This window comes from Sander lucioperca, chromosome 18, assembly GCF_008315115.2.
Source record: "Sander lucioperca isolate FBNREF2018 chromosome 18, SLUC_FBN_1.2, whole genome shotgun sequence".
Taxonomy (NCBI): domain Eukaryota; kingdom Metazoa; phylum Chordata; class Actinopteri; order Perciformes; family Percidae; genus Sander; species Sander lucioperca.
Window position 1 is genome coordinate 22034636 of NC_050190.1, and position 22064 is coordinate 22056699.

General features: G+C 39.6%; 1 protein-coding gene across 1 annotated transcript; it reads left to right on the plus strand.

Annotated features, from left to right (window-relative positions):
• Positions 1–12743: 12743 nt before the first annotated feature.
• LOC116057354 lies at positions 12744–20503 on the plus strand. Its single transcript, XM_031309768.2, has 5 exons — positions 12744–12840; positions 17865–18482; positions 19403–19733; positions 19870–20045; positions 20171–20503. Exons 2-5 carry the CDS (start codon positions 17878–17880, stop codon positions 20394–20396), a joined length of 1338 nt encoding a protein of 445 aa, XP_031165628.1. The 5' UTR covers positions 12744–12840; positions 17865–17877; the 3' UTR covers positions 20397–20503.
• Positions 20504–22064: the final 1561 nt, after the last annotated feature.

Consider the following 22064-nt stretch of genomic DNA (forward strand, 5'->3'; position numbering starts at 1 on the left):
TATGGATTAGTATGTATTTTTTTTTTTTTCTTTTATATCAAAGATGGCTGTCTTTATGTGCCATCTGTCATGATGAGAGCACAACAAATACAACTCAGCCAGAGCCAGACTGACACGGCAACAGAGAATCATGGTTAATGTTTGCTCTTTGGTGACATCTGCTGGTGGAAAACAACATTTACTCTTTAAAAAAAAGCTTTTACTGCCACTGATGATGAACTAATATTACACAACTACCAGTACTTATTGGGGTGTTAAATGTCTGCTTTTCAACAAAATGACTACATGTGTTGATAAGCGGTGTTTAAACCGTGTCTATGTTTCCTTTGTGTTTGCTGTTGATGTCATGCAGTTGTTTTAGTTGTTTCAGAGAGCAAGACAAACTGATTTTATTTAATATTTATTATTATAATTAATAACCAGTGGTGGAAGTTAACTAGGTAAATGTAATCAAATACAAAAAGTGCACTTCATTTGAGTATTTTAATTTACTGCTATTATTCTTATATTCCACTGCATTTAAGAGAAATATATTGTAGCTACATTTTACTGAATGGTATTAATCAGCTGTATTGAATATAGCTACACATCAGCCAACAGTAAAATGCTACTTACAGTACATGCATAAGTGTTAATAATATATCATTTTATTTTGTATGTAAAATCCTACACAGTGTGGTCTTGACACACTCTTGATTAACTCAACAATGAAAAAACAGCAATTGTCTACAAATGGTGGAAAGAGTACTAGAATATTGTGCTCAACTAAAAGTAAAAGCTTGGGTGTGAAATGTACTTAAATACAATTAAAAAGTAGGTCAGTTAAAATGTACTCTTAATAAATGTTACTGCGTTGCATTCATAACAGGGAAAGGGAGGAGGGGGGGGACATCTTTAGGCTACAAAATAAATTGAATTAAATGTCACTGTACAGTACACACTAGTGGAACAACATCAGCAGCATGACCCCTCATGTCCAAACCAACAGTAAATTCAATTTCTATTAACGGCACTTTGCAGCCTATACAACCACCTTCCTCAGTGTAGCCTTACTTGAATTTGCAAGAAAATAGAGAAAACTCAGGCAAAAATATATCAACAACTAGTAGATGGCTTGCCTTGAAATGTGGTACATATTTATGTTAAGAGGTATGTTATGGAAAAACTCAGGTGCAGCTTGACGTACAGATACATGAAGAAGGTTTCGGGAGACTTTGTTGATTTACACAGTAGCGTTCAATGAACACCTTTAAAGTTGCATGAATGCATCTTGCACGGCTGCTTACTTCTTAGCTCCAGTAGGTGTCTCCAGGAGGACCACATTTCTCTCACACACACACACACACACACACACACACACACACACACACACACAAAATGAGCTTCACAAGAAAATAATTAATTGTTTATATTATACTAGTCTGGCTATCACCAGACCAAGCTCAATCTTTTAAGATTGAACATTAGTCTGGGGAGTCTGCTCTGTATTTCTCTGCACAAGAGGCGTGATCAACGGGCATAGTTCAAATGACTCTGTACGGGTTGCTGCCATGGAATGCTGCGCTTCAGTGGCCGGCTTGTTGAATGTAAACAAAAAGCTGCTTGGTCGCTTCTCTATCGTCATTGTGTTAAAAATGCCAATAGGTGTCAAATTTGTAACAGAAGCAGGATAGAGAAAGTACAGGTTTCCAGTCTGAGCTGCAGGGCAAAATCAAATCGCCGGCAGTTCGGGCTGGGCTTACCCAGTCTACCATTGTACAAGACACTGTAGACTCTAAAACTGGTATCTGAGGGTGCTTTCCCACCTGATCAGTTTGATCAGTTTTAACCAAACCCTGGAGCACTTTGTCGGATAGTCCAGTTTGTTTGGGTGGTGTGAAAGCTCTGAACTCTGGTCTGCTTGAAAACTGGGGTCTCGGTTCACTTACAAGTGCACTATAGTTCGGTTTACTTTAGGTAAGAACGCAATCCGACCCAAATACAGGAAATGCACTAAAAAACTGTGCATTCAACCTTGCACACAATTGACAAACATATATGACTTAACGGATGATAACTTTCAAATCTAATATAACCTATTATGAACATACATGGCTCGTCATCTGTGTGACAACACGTCATCTCAGGTCCAACCCTTTCCTTCACTCGCTGTCTTGTCATCTGATCATATTGTTTGCCTTCTTCTCAAATATTAGGGGGTACTTTCCATAAAATCATCTCTCAATGCAAATCAAACCAGCTATTAGGCTAACTGAAATAAAACCATGCCAATCTCTAGTTATGGTGAACGGTATGTGATGATGTGGGGCTATTTTAATTCCAAAGGCCAAGGGAACTTTATCAGGATGCATAGTATCCTGGATCCATGAAATAACTGGCCTTTAAAAATAAAAATCTGCCTGCCTCTATGGGAATTTAACATAGGGGTGTACTTACTTATGCCCCCTGTATTTTAAGGAAGAACATTTATTTATTTACGATACATTATTCATTCACAAAGAAAATTGGTGTCCTTAAAGATTGGATTTTTCCTCATTTTTTTAATTAAGGCATTAAGATCAATTTCCAAAAGATGATTTTTTTATTTCTCTTTTTAGTCAACTTTAGCATGGGTGTCCTAATTTTTTCACGACTGTACCTACCTGGAGTGGATGAGGCGCATGATATCTCGCTGCGTAACTCCAGAGCGCACCTTGTGCCACAGGTGTATGGCGCAATAGACGGGACTCACGTCCCGATTAGACCCCCTGCTGAAGGCTACAGGGATTTTGTCAATAGAAAGGGCTGGCCATCAATCGTACTATCGTGTCTGCACTCCCGGTAGTGAGTCTCCTTGTTCGTCCACTTCCATCTGTCTTTGTTGACACCCGCCATGTGTGCAAACAGAGCGGAAATACTGGGCGGAAATTAACTAAAACTTCTTCTTCTTCGTTTTGTGGCGGGTTGCAACCATAAAATGACCTAAAACTTAATCGCAATTCATTATTTATTCGGCAAATAACGTTTCCATCAGCGTTCATCGCATAAGCCGTATATCGATCAAGATAAAATCCGATGAGACCGAACGTATTTCCTTTGAGTCGATATTCATGAAATTCAATCGATTTTTACTGTTTCCATAAGGCATATTTCATTCGATATCACTTAATTCGGATAAAAACGTGTGGATGGAAACATAGCTACTCTCTCGCCTTCGCATGGGGCGGCCACTGTTAGAGGAGATATTTTAGCTCTTTAATCACATGCCCATGTTTTAACTGTTTATTTTATGCTTATTTCTTGAAGATGGACTTGTGAGAATACGTTTCTGAAGTTCTAATTTGTTTTTGTTTTCTTTTAGATTCACCAGCCCATGCATGTTTTGTTGTACACTTTATCATTTGCACCATCATTTTGAGTGGAAATAAATGGATGTTTTCTGGCTCATATGATAGCACTCAAACTCAAAAATGAAACCCCCCTCTTTGACAAAGCTACATATATTAAATTACCTGGCAATTCGTACATTACCAACAGCAGAACAAAATCATCGCTAAGGCAGACAACATGAAGCTGTCTTAATATAAACGTAATAGCGGCTCCAGGCACAAACACACCTATTTATGGCAAAGAAGAGACTGCACAAATTGTTTACACCGGGTAGCGCGCGCACACAATGTTGCTAGGCAACGCAGCGTTGCAGTGTTGAAGCGTGTTGTTGTAGGCTACTCACCTGTCTGAACGTCACGCTGTGAGTCTTGTGAACCGAAAAGTCCTCAATGTGCTCTAGGTTCAACTTCTCTGCTCGTTAATTTTCAAAGCAGAATATGTCCAGTCCACTCAGCCTATCTGTCCCACTAAAACCAGTCCACCACAGACTATGCAGTCCAGCTAGCCTGTCCCACTGCGCTCTTTAAAGTTTTCAAACACGTTGAGCTGAATGAGGCTCTGCAGTGACATCAAGGAGTCCTCACACACCTCACTGAAGGTAAAAGTTCCTGAGTGAAGCAGAAGTTACTGCTGAAGGATCCACCATGTAGCATTTTAGCATGTTTCCACATTACTGTAATTGAGTAGTTTTTTTGTGTGTACTTTTTAAAGTAATGTTTTACAAATCTGTAATTTTACTTTTACTTAAAGGAACACGCCGACTTATTGGGACTTTAGCTTATTCACCGTATCCCCCAGAGTTAGATAAGTCCATACATACCCTTCTCATACTGGGAACTATATTCTCAGAAGGCGAAGCACTGCTACTTGGGCGGAGTGATTAGCGCAACACCTGAAAAGCACCGTTGTTACTCTCTGCTCAGAAACCGCTTGATTACATTAGACTCGAGCGGTTGCGGTTACATTCGGTCTCGACATACTATTTACACACTCATACTGACCGACACTAGACTCACGCACTGGCCACGGTTACATTCGGTAGCCTGGTGCGTGGTCTCCTCGTGACAGTCTAACTACCATGTAGCAACATTCACTTCTAACATTTAACAACATAACTACCAAGATAACATTACGTGTATTTGTATGTGATATAATACTTTCCCCTTGGTAATGTAGCCTATGAATTTCCATGAACACAATTCTAAAATGCACGAGACATAAAGGCTTCTGGGATCGGTTGATAACTCAAACTTGCCGAGAACCTTTGATTTGATTACACAGACTCATGCATTAGGCACGGTTACGGTCTCGTTCAGTAGCCTGGTGCGCGGTCTCCTCGTGACAGCCTACCTACCATGTAACAAACATTTAACTTAATATAACTACCAAGATAACATGACGTGTATTTGTATGTGATGTACTTCCCCATCGATAATGTGTGAATTGCCATGAACACAATCGTCTAAGATGCACCAGAAACAAGTCTTGGTTAATAACTCAAACTTGTCGATAACCAAGACACCGCTTGATTGCATTAGACTCGAGCGGCCGGTTGCACGGTTACATTCGGTCTCGTTTAGTAGCCTGGTGCGCGGTCTATTCCATTTCCTGATTGATTCTACCACCACTCCAGTGGAGGTGCTAATGAGCTAGATTACTACACATACAGTAGCAGTCTAGCAGAAGAATACCAGCTACACACAACGGCATGAATGTATGGATGTATTAAGAGAACAGGAGTGAGTCGGTTCATTGACGTATGGCACTCGATTCTCCCGGGTTCAGTGACACGAGTCGGGTGAATTAACCGGCTCTTCGGTCAGTTCGTCAACACTATGCTCCTCACTACGGGGCTTCTCAGGTGCTGCAAGCAAATCACTCCGCCCAAGTAGCAGAAGTTGCAGTGCTTCACCTTCTGAGGATATAGTTCCCATTATGTATACGGTTAGAAGATGGCTGTGTCTCATGTGACCTTGTTATTTGTACACACTGTGACTATACAAATCACAACATGTGAATAGGAAAATGTTGGCGTTATTTTGTCACTTATTGGGAGCAGTAGGCTAGTTGGAACCGGTTACCTCCAGGATCTGGGCTAAGCTAGGCTAACGGTCAGACAGAGTTACAACACGCACGGAGATGAGAAGGGTATGTATGGATTTGTCTAACTCTGGGGGATACGGTGAATAAGCTATAAGTCCTAATAAGTCGGCGTGTTCCTTTAAGTAGGCTATGTTTTGTTTGATGTTTTGTACTTTAACTTTGCTACATTTTAAATCGCATCCGTAACTGAGTAAAAAAAGTAAATAAAAAAGGTCTCTCATTGTTTTGCACCATTGCTTTGTGCCCTCAACAAATCGCAAAAGACAAAATTGTGTGTAGAGTTTTGAAAAAAGGAGACATAGTTTTGAAAACATGTTGTACGCCACCTGATGTGTTTTTTACTGCCAGCAGTCAAGCAGAGAGAGGAAGAGAAATGGTCGATAAGGACAAGTTGGCAAGAAAGAGGCACACGGTCAAGCAGCAACAATAAACTTGAAATCTTTATACAGGCTAAATAACACAGCCAAAGATGATGTTGATCATTGTTGCTGCACTAGAAATAATACACTGGAACATAATGCAGTGTAACTAAATACTGCCCACAGGAGCTTTAAATGAGAACTAACCGGCCAGACTGGCTATCAAAACAAAGAAGAGAAGCTTGGACCACAACACACACAGAGGGAGTGTGACTTCATTCTCTGCTCAGGATGTCATTAATCCATATATTTGTTAGTTTGCTGTTTTATTAATCTTCTGAATAACGAGTAAAGCACCATAGCCGTGCTACTCAAATTATCTTCTATTGACTGTTAGGGAGTTACTGTGTATGACATGCTGCAGTGTTTGCACTGTGCATGATAACTTTGATAACTGTGCTATGTTTGTACAGTAGGCCTAATTGTAACGTTTTTCAATTTCGCATTCGTAACTAGTAAAACAAGTAAATAAAAAAAGGTCTCTCGTTGTTTTGCACCATTGCTTTGTGCCCTCATCAAATCGCAAAAGACTACAATTTAATCAAATAAGTAGCCTATAATAAGAATAAATTAGATTAAATTAGAAATTAGAAAAAAAAGTATATTTTCCCCCGCTGTTAAAATGTAACAAAGTAACTTTTACTCTGAGTACATTTTAAATGAGCTACTTTTTACTTTTACTTGAGTAGATTTGTATATAGATTTGTAATAGTACTTTTACTTAAGTAGAATATTTTTGTTCTCTTTCCACCTCTGCGCATAAGGACGTAATACTTAGGCTAGGCTAATTATATTGCATTGTTGTGCATTTTTTGTACTGTTCACGCTAACTGCTAGCCACGGCTCGGGTGCGACCGCTGTTCGCGCCTCCCATCCATCCCCTGACAATCAGCACGTATCTCTGTGGCAGTGTCAGCTGAGAGTGCATATGGAAGTGTCTCCTCCTGCGGCCACAGACACACAACCAAAAGCTTCTTCTCTGCTGCAGCTGCTGATTCATCACAATTCTTTCGTTCCATTCTCAAACAGTTTGTCATGACTTTTTCAACTATTGTTTTTACTCTGTAACGGATGAGACTTGAAATGTAGCAAAGTTCAGTAGTTGTGATAAAAAGTTGGCTACCTACGTAAATGAATTAAGTAAAAAAAAGCTACAGTAACAAGAGTAAATATAATGTGTTACTTCCACCCCTGAGTGAGCAGCCAGGTGCATCATTACAGTTTTTTTTACAACTGCTTACACACAAAATCTTTACATGTCACACGATTTTTGAAACCTCTCACTCAAAGAGCCAAACTACACACCAAATCTCTGAAACCACAAGCTATTTCTCAGCCTTTCACTCAGTTTTCAATTGCATAAAACACTTTTTTCAAAACACTACACACAATTCTCTACATGAGACACACAAATCAAACAGGAAGTCACTTGCTTTCCTTTTCCAAAACACAACCAATCAAAATGCTACACTTATTCACTAGGTCACACACATACACTCCTCACATGTGCAAACACTAATTGCTTAACTGATCACTAACCAACCACTAATATAGGTCTATAAATAGGTCAAAGGTCAAATTACCTGCTTTGAACAATGGATGGCAACAATAGAGCAAGGGGAGGAGGAGTGAGAGGCAGGGGACGAGGAGGACAACTTCAAAGAGAAAGAGTTGGAAGAAGAAGAGGAGGTGGAGGAAGAGGGGAGTAGGAAGAGGACGAGGGCAAAGAAGAGAAGGAAGGCGGGCCACACTTACTGATCATGTGATCAACCCCAGGTTGACCATGAGAGAAGCTGGACTGAGAGTCCTGCCCAACCCAACATGAGTGGCTTACAGTGGCGTCCATAATTCAAACTTTCAGAAATGAGGAAAGGTATGCTGCAACTATCTAATGACTATTTCAGCGCTACTGAAATACTCAGCTACTGTTACAACAGAAACGTTTTGCCAAATAAATATTTTCTGTTTCAACTCTGCATTGGTGTTTACACTGTACTTTTGAACCCCTCTCAGCAGATGACTTTCACTCTAGAACGTTGTATGGGAATGTAGATATAAGCCTATGAAAGACAAAATAGCGTTAGAATTAGAACAACAGTGTGTACATCATATATCCAAAAATGTTTCAAAATTGTGTGTAGAGTTTTGAAAAAAGGAGACATAGTTTTGAAAACGTGTTGTAAGCAGTTGTAAAAAACTGTTACCGCCACCTGATGTGTTTTGTACTGCCAGCAGTCAAGAAGAGAGAGGAAGAGAAGTGGCCGATAAGGACAAGGTGGCAAGAAAGAGGCACATGGTCAAGCAGCAACAATAAACTTGAAATCTTTATACAGGCTAAATAACACAAAGAAAGGATTAGAACTTGAGTATCTGAGCTACTTTAGATCTGTGGGTAAGAGGTTTTGGCATGGCATTGGGCAGGTACATTTCTAAAGCAGAATCCATCTTTCACAAATAGGCTATCTATTACTGGATTAACAGACCTTTTAATTATCTAAACGTTCTTCCTCAAACTGGCCAAAGATGATGTTGATCATTGTTGCTGCACTAGAAATAATGCACTGGAACATAATGCAGTGTAACTAAATACTGCCCACAGGAGTTTTAAATGACAACTAACCGGCCAGACTGGCTATCAAAACAAAGAAGAGAGAAGCTTGGACCACAACACACACAGAGGGACTTCATTCTCTCCTCAGGATGTCCTCAATCCACTTTATCTTTACATAGCAAATAGTTGTTTGCTGCTTTATTAATTGTCTGAATAACGAGTAAAGCACCATTTAACCTGCTGAAAAATGACTTTAATTTGTTCTCAAGCCGTACTACTCAAATAAGCTTCTATTGACCTTTAGGGAGTTACTGTGTATGACATGCTGCAGTGTTTGCACTGTGCATGGTAACTTTGATAACGGTGCTATGTTTGTACAGTAGGCCTAATGGTAACGTTTTTGAGGTACTTTAGTATTACCATTTTTTGCTGCTTTATAGCTACTTATAAGTATAACAGTTGTGATGGCCCCTGCTGGCTGTATGTCTACTTGTTCTAACCCTGTACACTGAAAAAAGTCTAACATTGCTGTTGTTCGTTTAATGTGTATTTTCTCGTTGAAATAGCTGAAAATTATTAGTTTTTTCATTTAAAGTAAACATTCTAGTTTATGTTTATGGTTGAATCCATTTTCATTATATGGATACAATATAAATTGGCAGCGGGACATTAAACTGAATTCATTCATTTGATCAGAGCATTTTTATTAGATCTGTTGAAATTCTCGAGAAGCCAAACTCACGACACGCGTTCGTCCAATCAGCTGCCGGTCAGGGGCGTGGCACATCAACCATGGATGTATGACATCGCGACACCGCGCTTCAGTCGTGTCGGGCATATGGATCTCTACCGTAAGGCTCACATCTGAATTATAAAATGTATGTCCTGGTAAATTCACCATGGGTACTGCATGATGTCTTAGGAGTTGTGCTACTATTCACAGCTCCATGATTTATCCTCTGATGACATCAATAGTCTTGTTTTGGGTGTTCAGCTGAAGCAGACTGTTTCTCTTCATACATTTGAAACAGATGTTCAATTTTATCAATTTATTAAACAATAAATATAAATGTGTTCTAAAGGAAAGTGTTCTGAGTAGTCACTGATCAAAATGTATTAAAATCAGTTTTTTCAAATTTGATTTACTATACGTTTGAAATAATGACAACTGTTAGTTTTTTATTTGAGACAACCTAAAATTATTAATTTTACATTTTACTCGGATGTATAATTAGTTTGACCCAACCTTTAAAAGTGGTTGCTTGGAGTTAAACTTTTCAGGTTAAACTAAATTAAATTATTTACTTTGAGTCAATGTCAACTATTTCGTGTGATTGATTACTTAAATTTTTTTAAGTTGATCCAAGTTTTTTTTTTTTTCAGTGTATAACAGTGTTCAAGGTATCTGCTGATGGAGCCTGATTTGGAGCACCTGGGCTCAGGGCTCCACAGGAAGTAAACGCATTACAACACCCTACACACATTTTACACACATCCACATTAACAATACTGCTGTTACTGATTTTATTTAGTTCAACCTTTTATATATACTTTTTGTAACAAGTACTTTAAATCAGTGGTTCTCAAGCTTCTTTACACCACGTACCACTTCAGAAAATATTAGGCTCTTTAAGTACCACCATTATGGCCCATGTTAAAAAAAGAGTAGCATAGGCCTACCCTATTCAGCTATATTCCTAAAAACAATAGGCCTATTTATTGTTGACTGTCCAACTGAATCAAAAGTTGAGGTAACTCAGATCATGTCTCCTTACTGTTTTGCATCGTTTGCTGCTAACACATTTCCTCCTCATCCACACTTCTCTTCCTAATAGTTCCTGTTTGGAGCCACGATTGCAGTGTTTTTGAACCAGTCACTCTGCTTACTAGCTTGCCATCACATCTTATAACTAATTATGGATGTAAGCGCACTCCGTCCATGAACGTAACTATGTAGCAAGCTGATATCGAAACAAAAAATATAACACTTAAACAAACACTTATTTAAAATGACTTAACTGATCATAGTTTAAGCATTATTATTGAAAATGTTTAGTATTTCTATAGTATTGTGCTTTTAAATTAATTAATTTAATTTATATATATCAGAGATTCCATCTGCGTACCACTAGAGGCAGCTCACGTACCACCAGCGGTACTTGTACCACAGTTTGAGAACCAGTGATTTAAATCAGGGTTCTTCAACATTTTTAAGCCAAGGACCCCTTAACTGGAAGAGAGATGGAGCAGGGACTCCCTACTACATATATGGTATAAAATGTTGCATATTAAACTGGGCCTACACTAACATGTAGGGTGGCCCAAAACCTTTATACATACCTTTGTTTGCATAGAATACTAAGTCACTCTAGTTAATCACTCCAACAACTATTAAAATAGTTGGAGTGATTTTATAAATCTTGTTTTAATGTTAAACATACTGTACATGTGGCACTGTGAATCCTTAGGAATAACTATATGTGGATGGCCTTAGTGACTACCTTACCTATAGGCCAGTAAGCCTATCATCAGTGGGCATTTATATTTGCAAGTAATATGTTGGATTCATTTGAGGACTTTTATAATTTTTGAAAAAAACTTAAAGAACATAACCATAATTTGTTGAAGATCCCGTTTGTGCCATGTAAATTAGTTGTCAATATTAGGGATGTCCAGATCCGATCACGTGATCGGAAATCGGGCCTGATCACGTGGTTTCAGACTCGATTGGAATCGGACGTTACCTCCCGATCAGGACTCGGATATATATGTATATATATTCTCATTATTTTTTAAAACATCTATAGTTATGCGGTGGCACAGAGTTAGACCCTTTTGACTCCACACAGAAACAGCAACGCGTGCGGCATGACATCACTTTGTTGCAGAGACGCTATTGGTTAAATGCTGGCAAAGTAGAACACGGAAGCAGCTTGAAGCGGAAATCGCGAGTATGTCTGCGGTCTGGAGGTATTATAAAGTTGAATTATTATAGAAGTATCGGATCGGGACTCGGTATCGGTAGATACTCAAAATCAAATGACTTGGACTCGGACTCGAGGGCAAAAAAACCTGATCGGGACATCCCTAGTCAATATCAATACTTTGACTTTTGATACTTGAGTGTATTTGAGTACAATTCCGAATTCAGACTCAGACTTCAAAATTCTACATGGACTGGCTCCTCATGTGTTGAGCCAGTTTGTAAACATAGTACCAAACGCTTACAGATGTACAGCAAGAGGTGACTGCATTGTCCCGTTGAGGAAAAGTGCATTCGGTCAAACAGCTTTTTCAGTCAGGGCTGCTCATGAATGGAACCTCATTCCAACTCACATTAAGAATTTTAAAACATATGTGTCTTTTAAATTTAACATAAGGAAGTGGCTAACAGGTAATGTAACTGTCAGGACTGTCAACATTACATGTAGGCATGCTAGACATGCTGCTATCTTGTCTTTCCTGTCCTGCCTGTTTGTGCCACTTGTGCTATGCCTATGAGGTTGTCTGTTACATGGACTGAAAGTTTGGCTTGTGTGTGTATGTGTGTGTTGGTGTTGATGTTGATAATGACCAACTGTTCTTGTTTATATGTTGATCTTGTCATTTTTTATTTTTTACATTTATTTATTGTCAATTTTACTTGTATTGGGCTAAACCTGTATGTACTATTATAATCCTTTTATCTTAACATTGTACGGTCTGTCCAGGGACAGCAGATGTAAAATAGCCTTTTGGCTAATTCTGGCACATTTTACATTTTTTTATGTATTATTAGTGTGCATTGTCCCTGTTAAATAAACCTGAAATAAATAAATAAATTAGAAGCTAACATTGTACTGAATTTACAGACCAAAATAAGAACAAACGTCTATTGGGATTGGTGTGTCGAAGTCTGTTCCCACATCCAATAGTGTTTCCCTCCTGTTAAAATGTCTAGCGCCCCAGGTGCATCAGTAAAAAGAGAGAGAGAGAGAGAGAGAGAGAGAGAGAGAGAGAGAGAGAGAGAGAGAGAGAGAGAGAGCGAGAGAGAGAGAGGGCGAGAGAGAGAGAGAGCGAGAGAGAGAGAGACAGAGTGAGAGAGAGAGAGAGAGACAGAGTGAGAGAGAGAGAGAGAGATAGCGAGAGATAGAGAGAGACAGAGAGACAGAGAGAGAGAGAGAGAGAGAGAGACAGAGTGAGAGAGAGAGAGACAGAGTGAGAGAGAGAGAGAGATAGAGAGAGATAGAGAGAGACAGAGAGACAGAGAGAGAGAGAGAGAGAGAGAGAGACAGAGAGAGAGAGAGAGAGAGAGAGAGACAGACAGACAGAGTGAGAGAGAGAGCGTAACCTGTATATTTTGTATTCCTCAGTCAGCGGCTCTATCAGGAAGAGAATAGCCTACACCTCAGCTTCTGAGTAAGTTACACGATTTTATATTTATGATAAGACCTCCGCCGTTTTAATGCACGGGCTTACCGGTGTTCAAACTCAAGGAAATTAACTTCTAAAGTCCCGTTTTCTCTTTTTGGCTTCCTCCATCCACGATAAAATTATGTCATAACAAAAACGGACCACACTAACGCTACAATAGCAGTGGCTTATCTATTTTTGATATACTATAATATTCTCTTAATGTCTGTGGCAAGATATTTTATTTTACTATGTATCAGTTTATTGCAGCCTTCTGCTGTTACACTGTGGTACAAAAGTAAACCAGTAGTTACTAAAACCATGGCAGAGGCATCTAGTGTTACTTTTAAAGGAATAAGAAAAGGAACTACCTGCAGCACCATATGTAGGCCACCACATGTACCATGAACCATGCATGGTTTGACATGCATGGTACTTGCCGAGGTTTAGGACAGCCATCTCTGAGATAACCTTTTTGTTATTGTTGGAATTGAGTGGAGGTTAAAATGCCAGAGACGGAATCTTAAACATTTAAAACAAAACTATATAAAAGACTTGAAACCATAAACAGTAAGTGAGAAAATATAACAGCTCTACCTAATATACTAATCGTAGATTTGCTATCACTAATGATACAACTTGTCCTAGTAGCTACAGTAAAAGCATTATAAGAACTATAAACTATCTTGCGATGCCAAATTGCTCCAGGAGTGTAAAGTAGGGGCCACCCTTCCCTACTTCCTACCCCCCCTACTTGCAGCACCATTGTGCTTGGACCACACCCGTCTTCGAATTCGGCCTTCATTTTGATCTCAACTACACACCTGTAAAGTTTTGTGTATGTATCTTGCACAGTTGTCTAGACAGGGGTGTAAAGTGAGGGGGGTCAAGGCTGTTGCTTGAACCACACTCTTTTTTTCAAACTCTGCCTACACAAGTGTAAAGTTTCTGCTACTCAAAATCTAAGTACTAATACTCTAAGTACTCAAACCCCCCTCTGTGGTAGTTCCCTCAGGTGTCTCCATGACAACATGTTGCCATGATGACACATACACACACATACTCACAAAGTGAAAACCATAGCAGCGTCACTGTTGCAGCTGGTAACAAACTGTAGCCTATGTCATGGGCAGATATCTTGTGGTTATAGTCCGGTCATTTTATGAAAAAAGGTAGGCCAAATTGCAACAAAAGCAAAAAAGGTAGGCCAAAAAAAGGTAGGCCAAATTGCAACAAAAGCAAACTCAACTGATTTTGTATCCTTAATATGTCCAGAGTAAGGAAAAAAAGCCCTGAAGAATCCCATTAGGGGAAAGTTTCGAAAAAAGACCCAAATATAGCCTATTCATACGCCTATTCATTCTTTTTCTCACGTGAATAGGGTAAAAGTTTTAACCTTTAGATATCACCATGAAAATTACTGAGTTGATTACTTACATCAAGACAAACAAAAAATGTATTACAAGTTTTTTGAAGTTGTTTGTTAACATGGGAAAACAGTGCATAATCTAATTACGTATGTGCTAATTTGCATAAATACCACAACAGATCTAAACATTGGATATAGCCAGGTGAAAATGTTTTGTTGAATCTTGTTGACATATAACAGTAAAAGACTTCATGTTATTGTCTGAATGGAACCCATTTAGGCTACCCATGAGCATAAATACATAACCAAACAGATGGGCACCACAAAGTTTCCACAAATTTCCATTGGGAGATTCAGAAAGGAACCAACTGTGGCTTCTTGCTGCTGGCTTGGACATCAAGGCGGAGACTCTACTCAAGTGGCAAATGTGTAGTGATCATTTTAGACCAGATGACTTTGAAAAACCCCGCAATCTAAAGGACCACAAGTTACTGACAATGAATGCGGTTCCAGCCGTCTTTCCAGATGCACCAACAGCTACTGATGAACAGGTAATAACTTTTGGTAGGCTACTCTAGCTAATAAAGCTAGCCCCTTTTATAACATTAGCCTAGCTGCTACTGATAGATTGAGACTGGCAACGTTAGTGGAACGTTACAGTTCAATGCATTGTGGAGAGTGACAACGTTAGCTAACGGTATAGCTACACTCTTGGTAGATGCCTAGCTGGGCTAACCGCTAACTTTAGGTAATTGCTGACAGAAAAGTCATGTAAGCTCGGACAGTTTACTTGCAAATTTGCAGGCAGGTAAATAAACTTGTGTGATTGTCATGGAAACCGGCTTTCTCAGTAGCCTAGGTTATATCACCTATAGCCTATGCTACCAACTACAGGGAACAAAGTATAACTATTGCAATGCGATGCAAGGGTAGTTTTATTTCTAACATTATTCTATCAAGACAGACATTTATATCGATAGTCTGGCGTTATAATTTATTTGCCTCGGGTGTACTGTGGAGTGGGTAAGACTGTTTTTAGTGGCAGGCTAGCAGATACTGTTGACTTGCGCTAGCCTAGCACCAGCGAACTCTGCAACTGGAAGGACTGGATGAAAAGTGTTGAAAACGGTCTCCACTGATAAATAACACACTGGCTAACTTGGAAATGAGGTCCTATGTCCACAATTCTGAACCACCCCTTTAAAATGACTGGACTATTAGTGCTATTGAAGTGTAAGGACCACACCAGCATCTAACAAGACAGAAGTAACATTTGCAGGTATGTTTACATGCTGCTTGAAGTGCTATATATATGGTTATCTGGCCTGCAAACAGACGATAGCAGTACACTTTTCCTCGGTGAATGTTTGTTTGTTTGGTGGCTCATTCACCAAGCGAAGGTGCAGGACAAGATGTGTGTTCATGTTTTTAAGTTAGATATAAAGGAGACAGAAAAAAAGCAGGCGTAACAGGAAAGTTAAAGTGGGTTTTTCAAAGTCTGTGGCTCTTGTGTTGTGTAACTGCTGTCTGACTCCGTGTAACTGTCTGCTCTGCCTAAGATAGAACACTGACATTACTGCTTTATGCAAGATTTGATTGGCTGTAGTCTATCGAAATAAGGTCTCCATCTACCTATAGATGGATACAGGAACAGTATTCCTTGGAATTAATAAAATTAATAAAATCTCGAAACCAAAAAAGTAAAAAAATTCTCTTTTGGTTTCTGATTTTTTCATCAAAGGACAACTTTAGTGGAGGAATTTGCATTTATACAGTTCACCCTTTAAATACATCAATATGCAGGCAAGGTGAGTTCATTTAAGCTCATGTCATAAACAATTCAAAGTAATTTGCATAATCCATCTAAGACATCAATTAAGACTTTACAGTAAAAACATTACTAACCTACTACTACTAGCTTAAATATGCAAGTACAAATACAATCTCAACTTTCATCATTTTATTCTGTATAAAATTTCATTCACTGTATCTGCACAGAGTTCTTTACATTTAGTGACCTGCATACAGATTAATATTGGATCAGTCAGTGTGCATACTTGTTAATGTTGGCATCTGACTGTTTAACCCTTAAATCATAACTCAATCATTTATAATGATTGACAGGAGAACGTTCACACCCAACAGATCTTTCCACAGGTAACAGTGCCATAGGTAACAGGACCATTGAACTGGACCCATTCAATTTACTTTATTTCTCCAGGATAATTCACTCAGTAGTATCGCTGCTTTCCAGGGAGTCCTGGGTACATATGTTAAAACAAGTTACAGACTATTTCAGTCCCTAAAAGTCGTACTCCTGTTTGAGTAATATTAGCTAAATATTACAATGCCCAGCTGTTTTGTTCGCCCATTTTTAAAGATTCACGGTATTTAGTAGGAATGTATGGGCACAGACAGGTAAAGAAGTGCTGAGAGATGGACGTACGCATTGCTGATTTTGGTCTTTTTATGGGATAACTTAACAATAAATAGAAAAAAAACTCTAATATACTATAGTAACAGCAGATGTGATGGATAGAGGTAATTTTGGTTGGAAATTCACTCCTGTGCCCGTTTTAGTGTCAGCACCATTATTTTATGATGCAGGCTGAGCAATAAAGCAAGATGATGGTCAATGCATTCATGTTTATCAGGCTCGGGCACCACTCCAGCTGTGCGTGTTGTAGAGGAAATATTTTTAAAGTAGGGCACTAAGGCCTGTCAAATCTGTCTCCAATTTATTAATTCCTGCACCTTCTTTGATTGGACTTAAGTTTACCCAAAACACAAGGATCAATCTGAGACAAATTAATCAAACTGTTGTTATCTTCACACACACACGCCAAGGTCGCGTAACTATTTTTTATGACTCAGCTTAACTTTCTGTGCTTCAGAGGTCACCTGGATTATTTTTAACCACTTCCTTAATCACTAACACAGCTCTTTTGAAAGAGCACATACACACATTTTGTTAATAAAATATGTCTACAGTGTGTGTAGCATTTTACAGTTGTTAATATCTAAAAATTACCAGTTTAAAGCATTACTGAATGAGATTACTGGCATTTTTAATTGATTTTATTCACAGGTGAACGTACAAGATGTAGGTAAGGAGAAGACAGAAAAGTGAAAAAGTTGTTTTAGTTATTGACTGGAAGCAGTTTTTTACTGTTTTTTTTTTAAAGTTACCACTTTATTAGGTTCACCTATCCAACCCCTGTAATTATACTGAGAGGTGTTTCTTATTTTCTGTCCTCTTGTGTATGTAAATGTAGGTTCACATCCAACAGAAGTGAGGATACATGTAAGGCATGCTGTAGTGGATTGCATTAGCTTGTACAGGTGTACCTGTAAAATTAACTAATAAGTCACTGAATAAGGGAAGATCAAGAAGTTCCTCATTTTGAAACACCACGCACACACATGCTGTTAAAAATAGACAGTTAATAAAGACTATTTTGCACATGACAAGGCTTTTGTTAATTCTTGTATTCTTTCACAGAGGAATTAAAATAAAATAAATAAATCTTTGGTCACATGCAAAGCAAACACACTCTATCAATACTGCAATGACATGACATGAGGTGTCATTGCAGTAATGATAGAGCGTGTTTGCTTTGTTTCTCAAATGTGTATACTGTGCTTCTTTATTCTGCTTCAGGTTGGGAATCCGGATGGACAAGGCAAAAAAATTCAAATGGAAGTTCTTCCTTCTCTTCATTGCTGCCCTCATCTTCATCCTGTGTATCACTGTGAGGACACCCAGGATGTACAGGGCCATCCCGAAGCCACAGGGGCCTCCGAAAACTTGCCCCTTGCAGATCTCTGAGCGGACCATCACCCCCCTCAACAATACTAAGCACTTACTGGTGTCAGCCTACATGGACCAGAGAGAGAAAGGCTTGGATATACGCATCATTGGCATATTTAAGAGAGACTCCATCCAACCCCTTTACTGTCTTTTCTGCTGCGCAGGCCACTTATCAAGTAAAACAACTCCAACAACAATTTTACAGCACTCAGACAACTTTGGTTTTCCCTTCGTCACTACAGATGTCATGTGTCAGATTCCTCCAAACTGCATCGCAACCCATGTCGGTCTCCTGACTCAGCCAGACAGTGTGAAGGTATTCAACCAGACTTGGCTACCTATTAGAAACCAGAAGACCAATGAGAAGGAGGAGAACAAGTTGCAGTTTAACTTCACTGTCTGCATCTCCAACCTGTTTGGAGACTACAACAATGTGCTTCAGTTTGCACAGACCCTGGAGATGTACAGGTCAGCACAGCAACAACACCACAAACCACAATGTCCAAAATAAGCTCAATTACCTTTTCTCTGACACTGTATAACTGCTATTTATTGCAGCACCTCTGGATTGCATCACATGATGCATGGGTCTCTGTTACTACGTCATTTCTATTCGTGCATATATATTTGTGGAGGGAAGTTAGAGCAGGCACTATCACCATGGTGCATGTAAATCTTTGATTTTGCACTATAATAACAGATGTGTTGTAGAAGAAGGCCAACAGAAAGGAAGAGGAAGGTTTTTTGACTAGCATGTGCCGTAGTTTACATACATACTGTAGGGTATGCACAGGTCAGCACTTTACAAGGCAAATGTAGTATACAGGGGGTGGACACAGTAACAACAATAAAACCAGCCTGAAAAATAGACATAGAGCTGAACCAATGCCTCTTTGACACAGGCTCAAGATAAGTTAAAGGAAAACAGCTGGCTCTGTCCAAGTGTAACATCCACCTAAAATCACCTATACAGCACACTAATTAGCATGTTATATCTCACTTATCAAGTATAAAAATGACATAAAACGTCCTTCTGTGTATAGAGGGGTGGTAGAGTGTGCAGTGTCAACAAATACTTGCTTTTTGCTGTATATGTGCTTGAACTCGGGCTTGACAAAGCATACATCTGTGGAAGACGACAGCATTCCATTAAACTTGATTAAATTTTGAGTGAATACAGACAACATCTCAACAACACTATGTGTGTGGTTTATTTTGTTAACAAAAACATCTCTAAGCACTCATACAACTTGTACTGTGGCACTGAACATGCTTTTAGTTATTTGTTTGAAAGGGATACACTCCCAAATGCACTTATTGTAAGCGGCATTGGACAGGAGCCTCTGCAAAATGAATGTATTTTAACCTTTTGCGTCACCTTGCTCCAGGTTGCTGGGTGTGGACAGAGTGGTGATCTATAACACCAGCTGCGGCCCAGACCTCGACCGCCTGCTGCAGAGCTACAGCCAGGAGGGCTTCGTGGAGATGGTTCCTTGGCCCATCGACCACCATCTGAATCCATCTCGAGGCTGGCTCTTCTCACAGAGCGGAGGTGACGTGCACTACTTTGGCCAGCTGACCACGCTTAATGAATGCATTTACAGATCCATGGACCGCTCACGCTACGTCCTGTTGAACGACATCGATGAGATTATAATGCCATACCAACACAACAACCTGATGTCTCTGATGGGCATGCTCCAACAGCAGCATCCAAATGTAAGGGTATTTTGGGTGTGCATTTAAAAATAAAATAACATTTTACTCAAACGTATGTATCATATTTTAGTATTAATTTATATTCTGTTGTCTTTCCAACTTCCATGCTGCACCCATCGAACATCACATTCTGCAGTCGGGGGTTTTTCTCATTGAGAACCATATATATCCCAAGAAACCCTTTGGGGGAAATGAAACGGGTCCCCTGCATCAATGGAAAGGAGTGCCAGGTTTTAATATTCTGGAGCACATCTACAGGGAGGAGCCCAACAGGAAAATATACCACCCCCACAAGCTGATAGCTCAGCCAAGGTAGGCTGACGTCTCTCCCATTAGTGAAGCCTGTTTAAAAGTATTAAATATAATAAGTAGCAGAATTCATGCCATTCTCAGTTAAAGTGTGGTTGACCATGTGTTAATGTTTATGTACGCCACAGGATGGTGCAGCAGACCTCAATACATGAAGTGCTCAAGAAATTTGGAGAATATTTTAAGGTCCCACCAGATGTCTGCCGGATCATTCACGCCCCAATAAGTATGCCACGGCCACCGGAGCAGCTCCACCTGGATACCCGACTGTGGGACTTTACAGACAAACTGCTCCCCAGGGTGACCACGGTGCTGAGGAGGGCGGAGCTGCTGGGGTCACAGGGGCAGGAATAGGAGGTTGGTAGGTAACGTATGAGGACGTCATGTAGTGCTCAACGATTAATCGTTTTCAAATCGAAATCGCGATTTGAAAGAATGGGATTAGCTAATCATGAAGACTGCGATTACTCCAATGTGAATATTTTGATTCAACATTTTTTATTCCTCTTTTCATAAGATAAATGCTAAATGCTTACTTTGTTTAACATGATCGTAGAAGGTGCAATATGTACCTGAAAATCAATCGCAAATCGACTCGTAATCGCAATATCTGGCAGAAACATCGCAATTAGATTTTTTCCCGAATCGTTTTTTTTAGCCCTAACGTCATGTGAGGAGACTCTGCATGCTCCAACTGAGTTTGGGCTTTCGTATTTTTCGGGGTTTTTTCGGTGGTTTTTCGTAATCAATGCTTGCAGGTGCTGGGAAGGGTCCTTTTTAACTCACGTGGGCAACCAACACAGCCAGCATCATAAAGAAGGCCTACCAACGGCTGTGCTTTTTGAGGAGGTGGCCTCAGACATCCTGTCCTGACCTCCTTTTACCGGTGTGTGGTGGATAGCACCATGACAACCTCCATCCCTGTCTGGTATGGAAACTGCTCTGCGGCTGACCAGAAGGCGCTGCAACGAGTAGTTAAAACTGCTCGGAAAATAACAACTTCCTTTCCTTGGAGGACGTTTACATAAGCAGTTGCAGAAGCGGAGCTTCAGGTATCATGAAGGACACCATCCATCCTGCACATGAACTGTTCACCCCCCACCCCTCAGGCAGAATGCTGCACAGCCTCAAAGCCAGAACAACAAGGCTAAGGTGCAGCTTCTTCCCAGAGGCTGTGAGGCTTATGAACTCACAGACTTAAGTCTGTCCTCTGCACTTTCACTGACGCACTATTCTTTTAACTGCTGCTGGGTTTTTAATTGTGCTCTATGTGTTATAGGTTTTAGATTATATTTATTATTTTATTCTAGCTAGGACATTTGTTATGTATTGTGTATGTTGCTGAATCTGGGTAACAAATTTCGTTCCTTCATGTTTTTAACATGCTTGATTGACAATAAAACCTGAAAGAAATCTGAATCTCAATATAAATAGAAATATATCCGAGATGCAACAATCAGACATACATAATTACATATGTAAGTGAGGACAAGGAGGTTTTAACCTTTTATAGTAACAAAACTACACATACTGTATGTCAAACTTTCACGTTTAGGTTTGCTGTTAATTTCATATGCATCTGGAAATGGACTTGGTTAAAATAAGCCATTTAATAAATCAAATTCCAATATGACTATGTAGAGAGAAATTTACCTATTTTGAAGATGCAAGTTTCTCCTCAGATGTCTTTAGTTTGTCCACAGGCTGATGATACTCGGTGTGAGGGGCCGAGCTGGCAGACATGAGCAGTCACAGGTGGATTTATACAGAGGTTTTTATTTACCCAACAAGGAAAGAAACCATTTACAAAACATGCAACGTGCTGGGCCCATTAAAAAGTGCTCAACTAAACAGAATTGAACTCAGGCTATGATAACTTCACATGAACAGAGCTGTCACCATTGCAGCCCACTCCCTCTGGAACTCTCTACCCATACACATCCGTGACTGTACTGACCTGGACACATTCAAAACACTAATCAAAACATACCTCTTCAGATTAGCTTTCCACATACAACAGTC

Excerpts from the sequence above, each read along its gene's own strand:
- LOC116057354 (XM_031309768.2), top strand. The coding sequence starts at position 17,878 with ATGGACAAGGCAAAAAAATTCAAATGGAAGTTCTTCCTTCTCTTCATT. Across the intron at positions 18,483-19,402 it reads CAGACCCTGGAGATGTACAG|GTTGCTGGGTGTGGACAGAG; the intron begins GTCAGCACAGCA and ends ACCTTGCTCCAG. Across the intron at positions 19,734-19,869 it reads TCCAACAGCAGCATCCAAAT|TCGGGGGTTTTTCTCATTGA; the intron begins GTAAGGGTATTT and ends CACATTCTGCAG.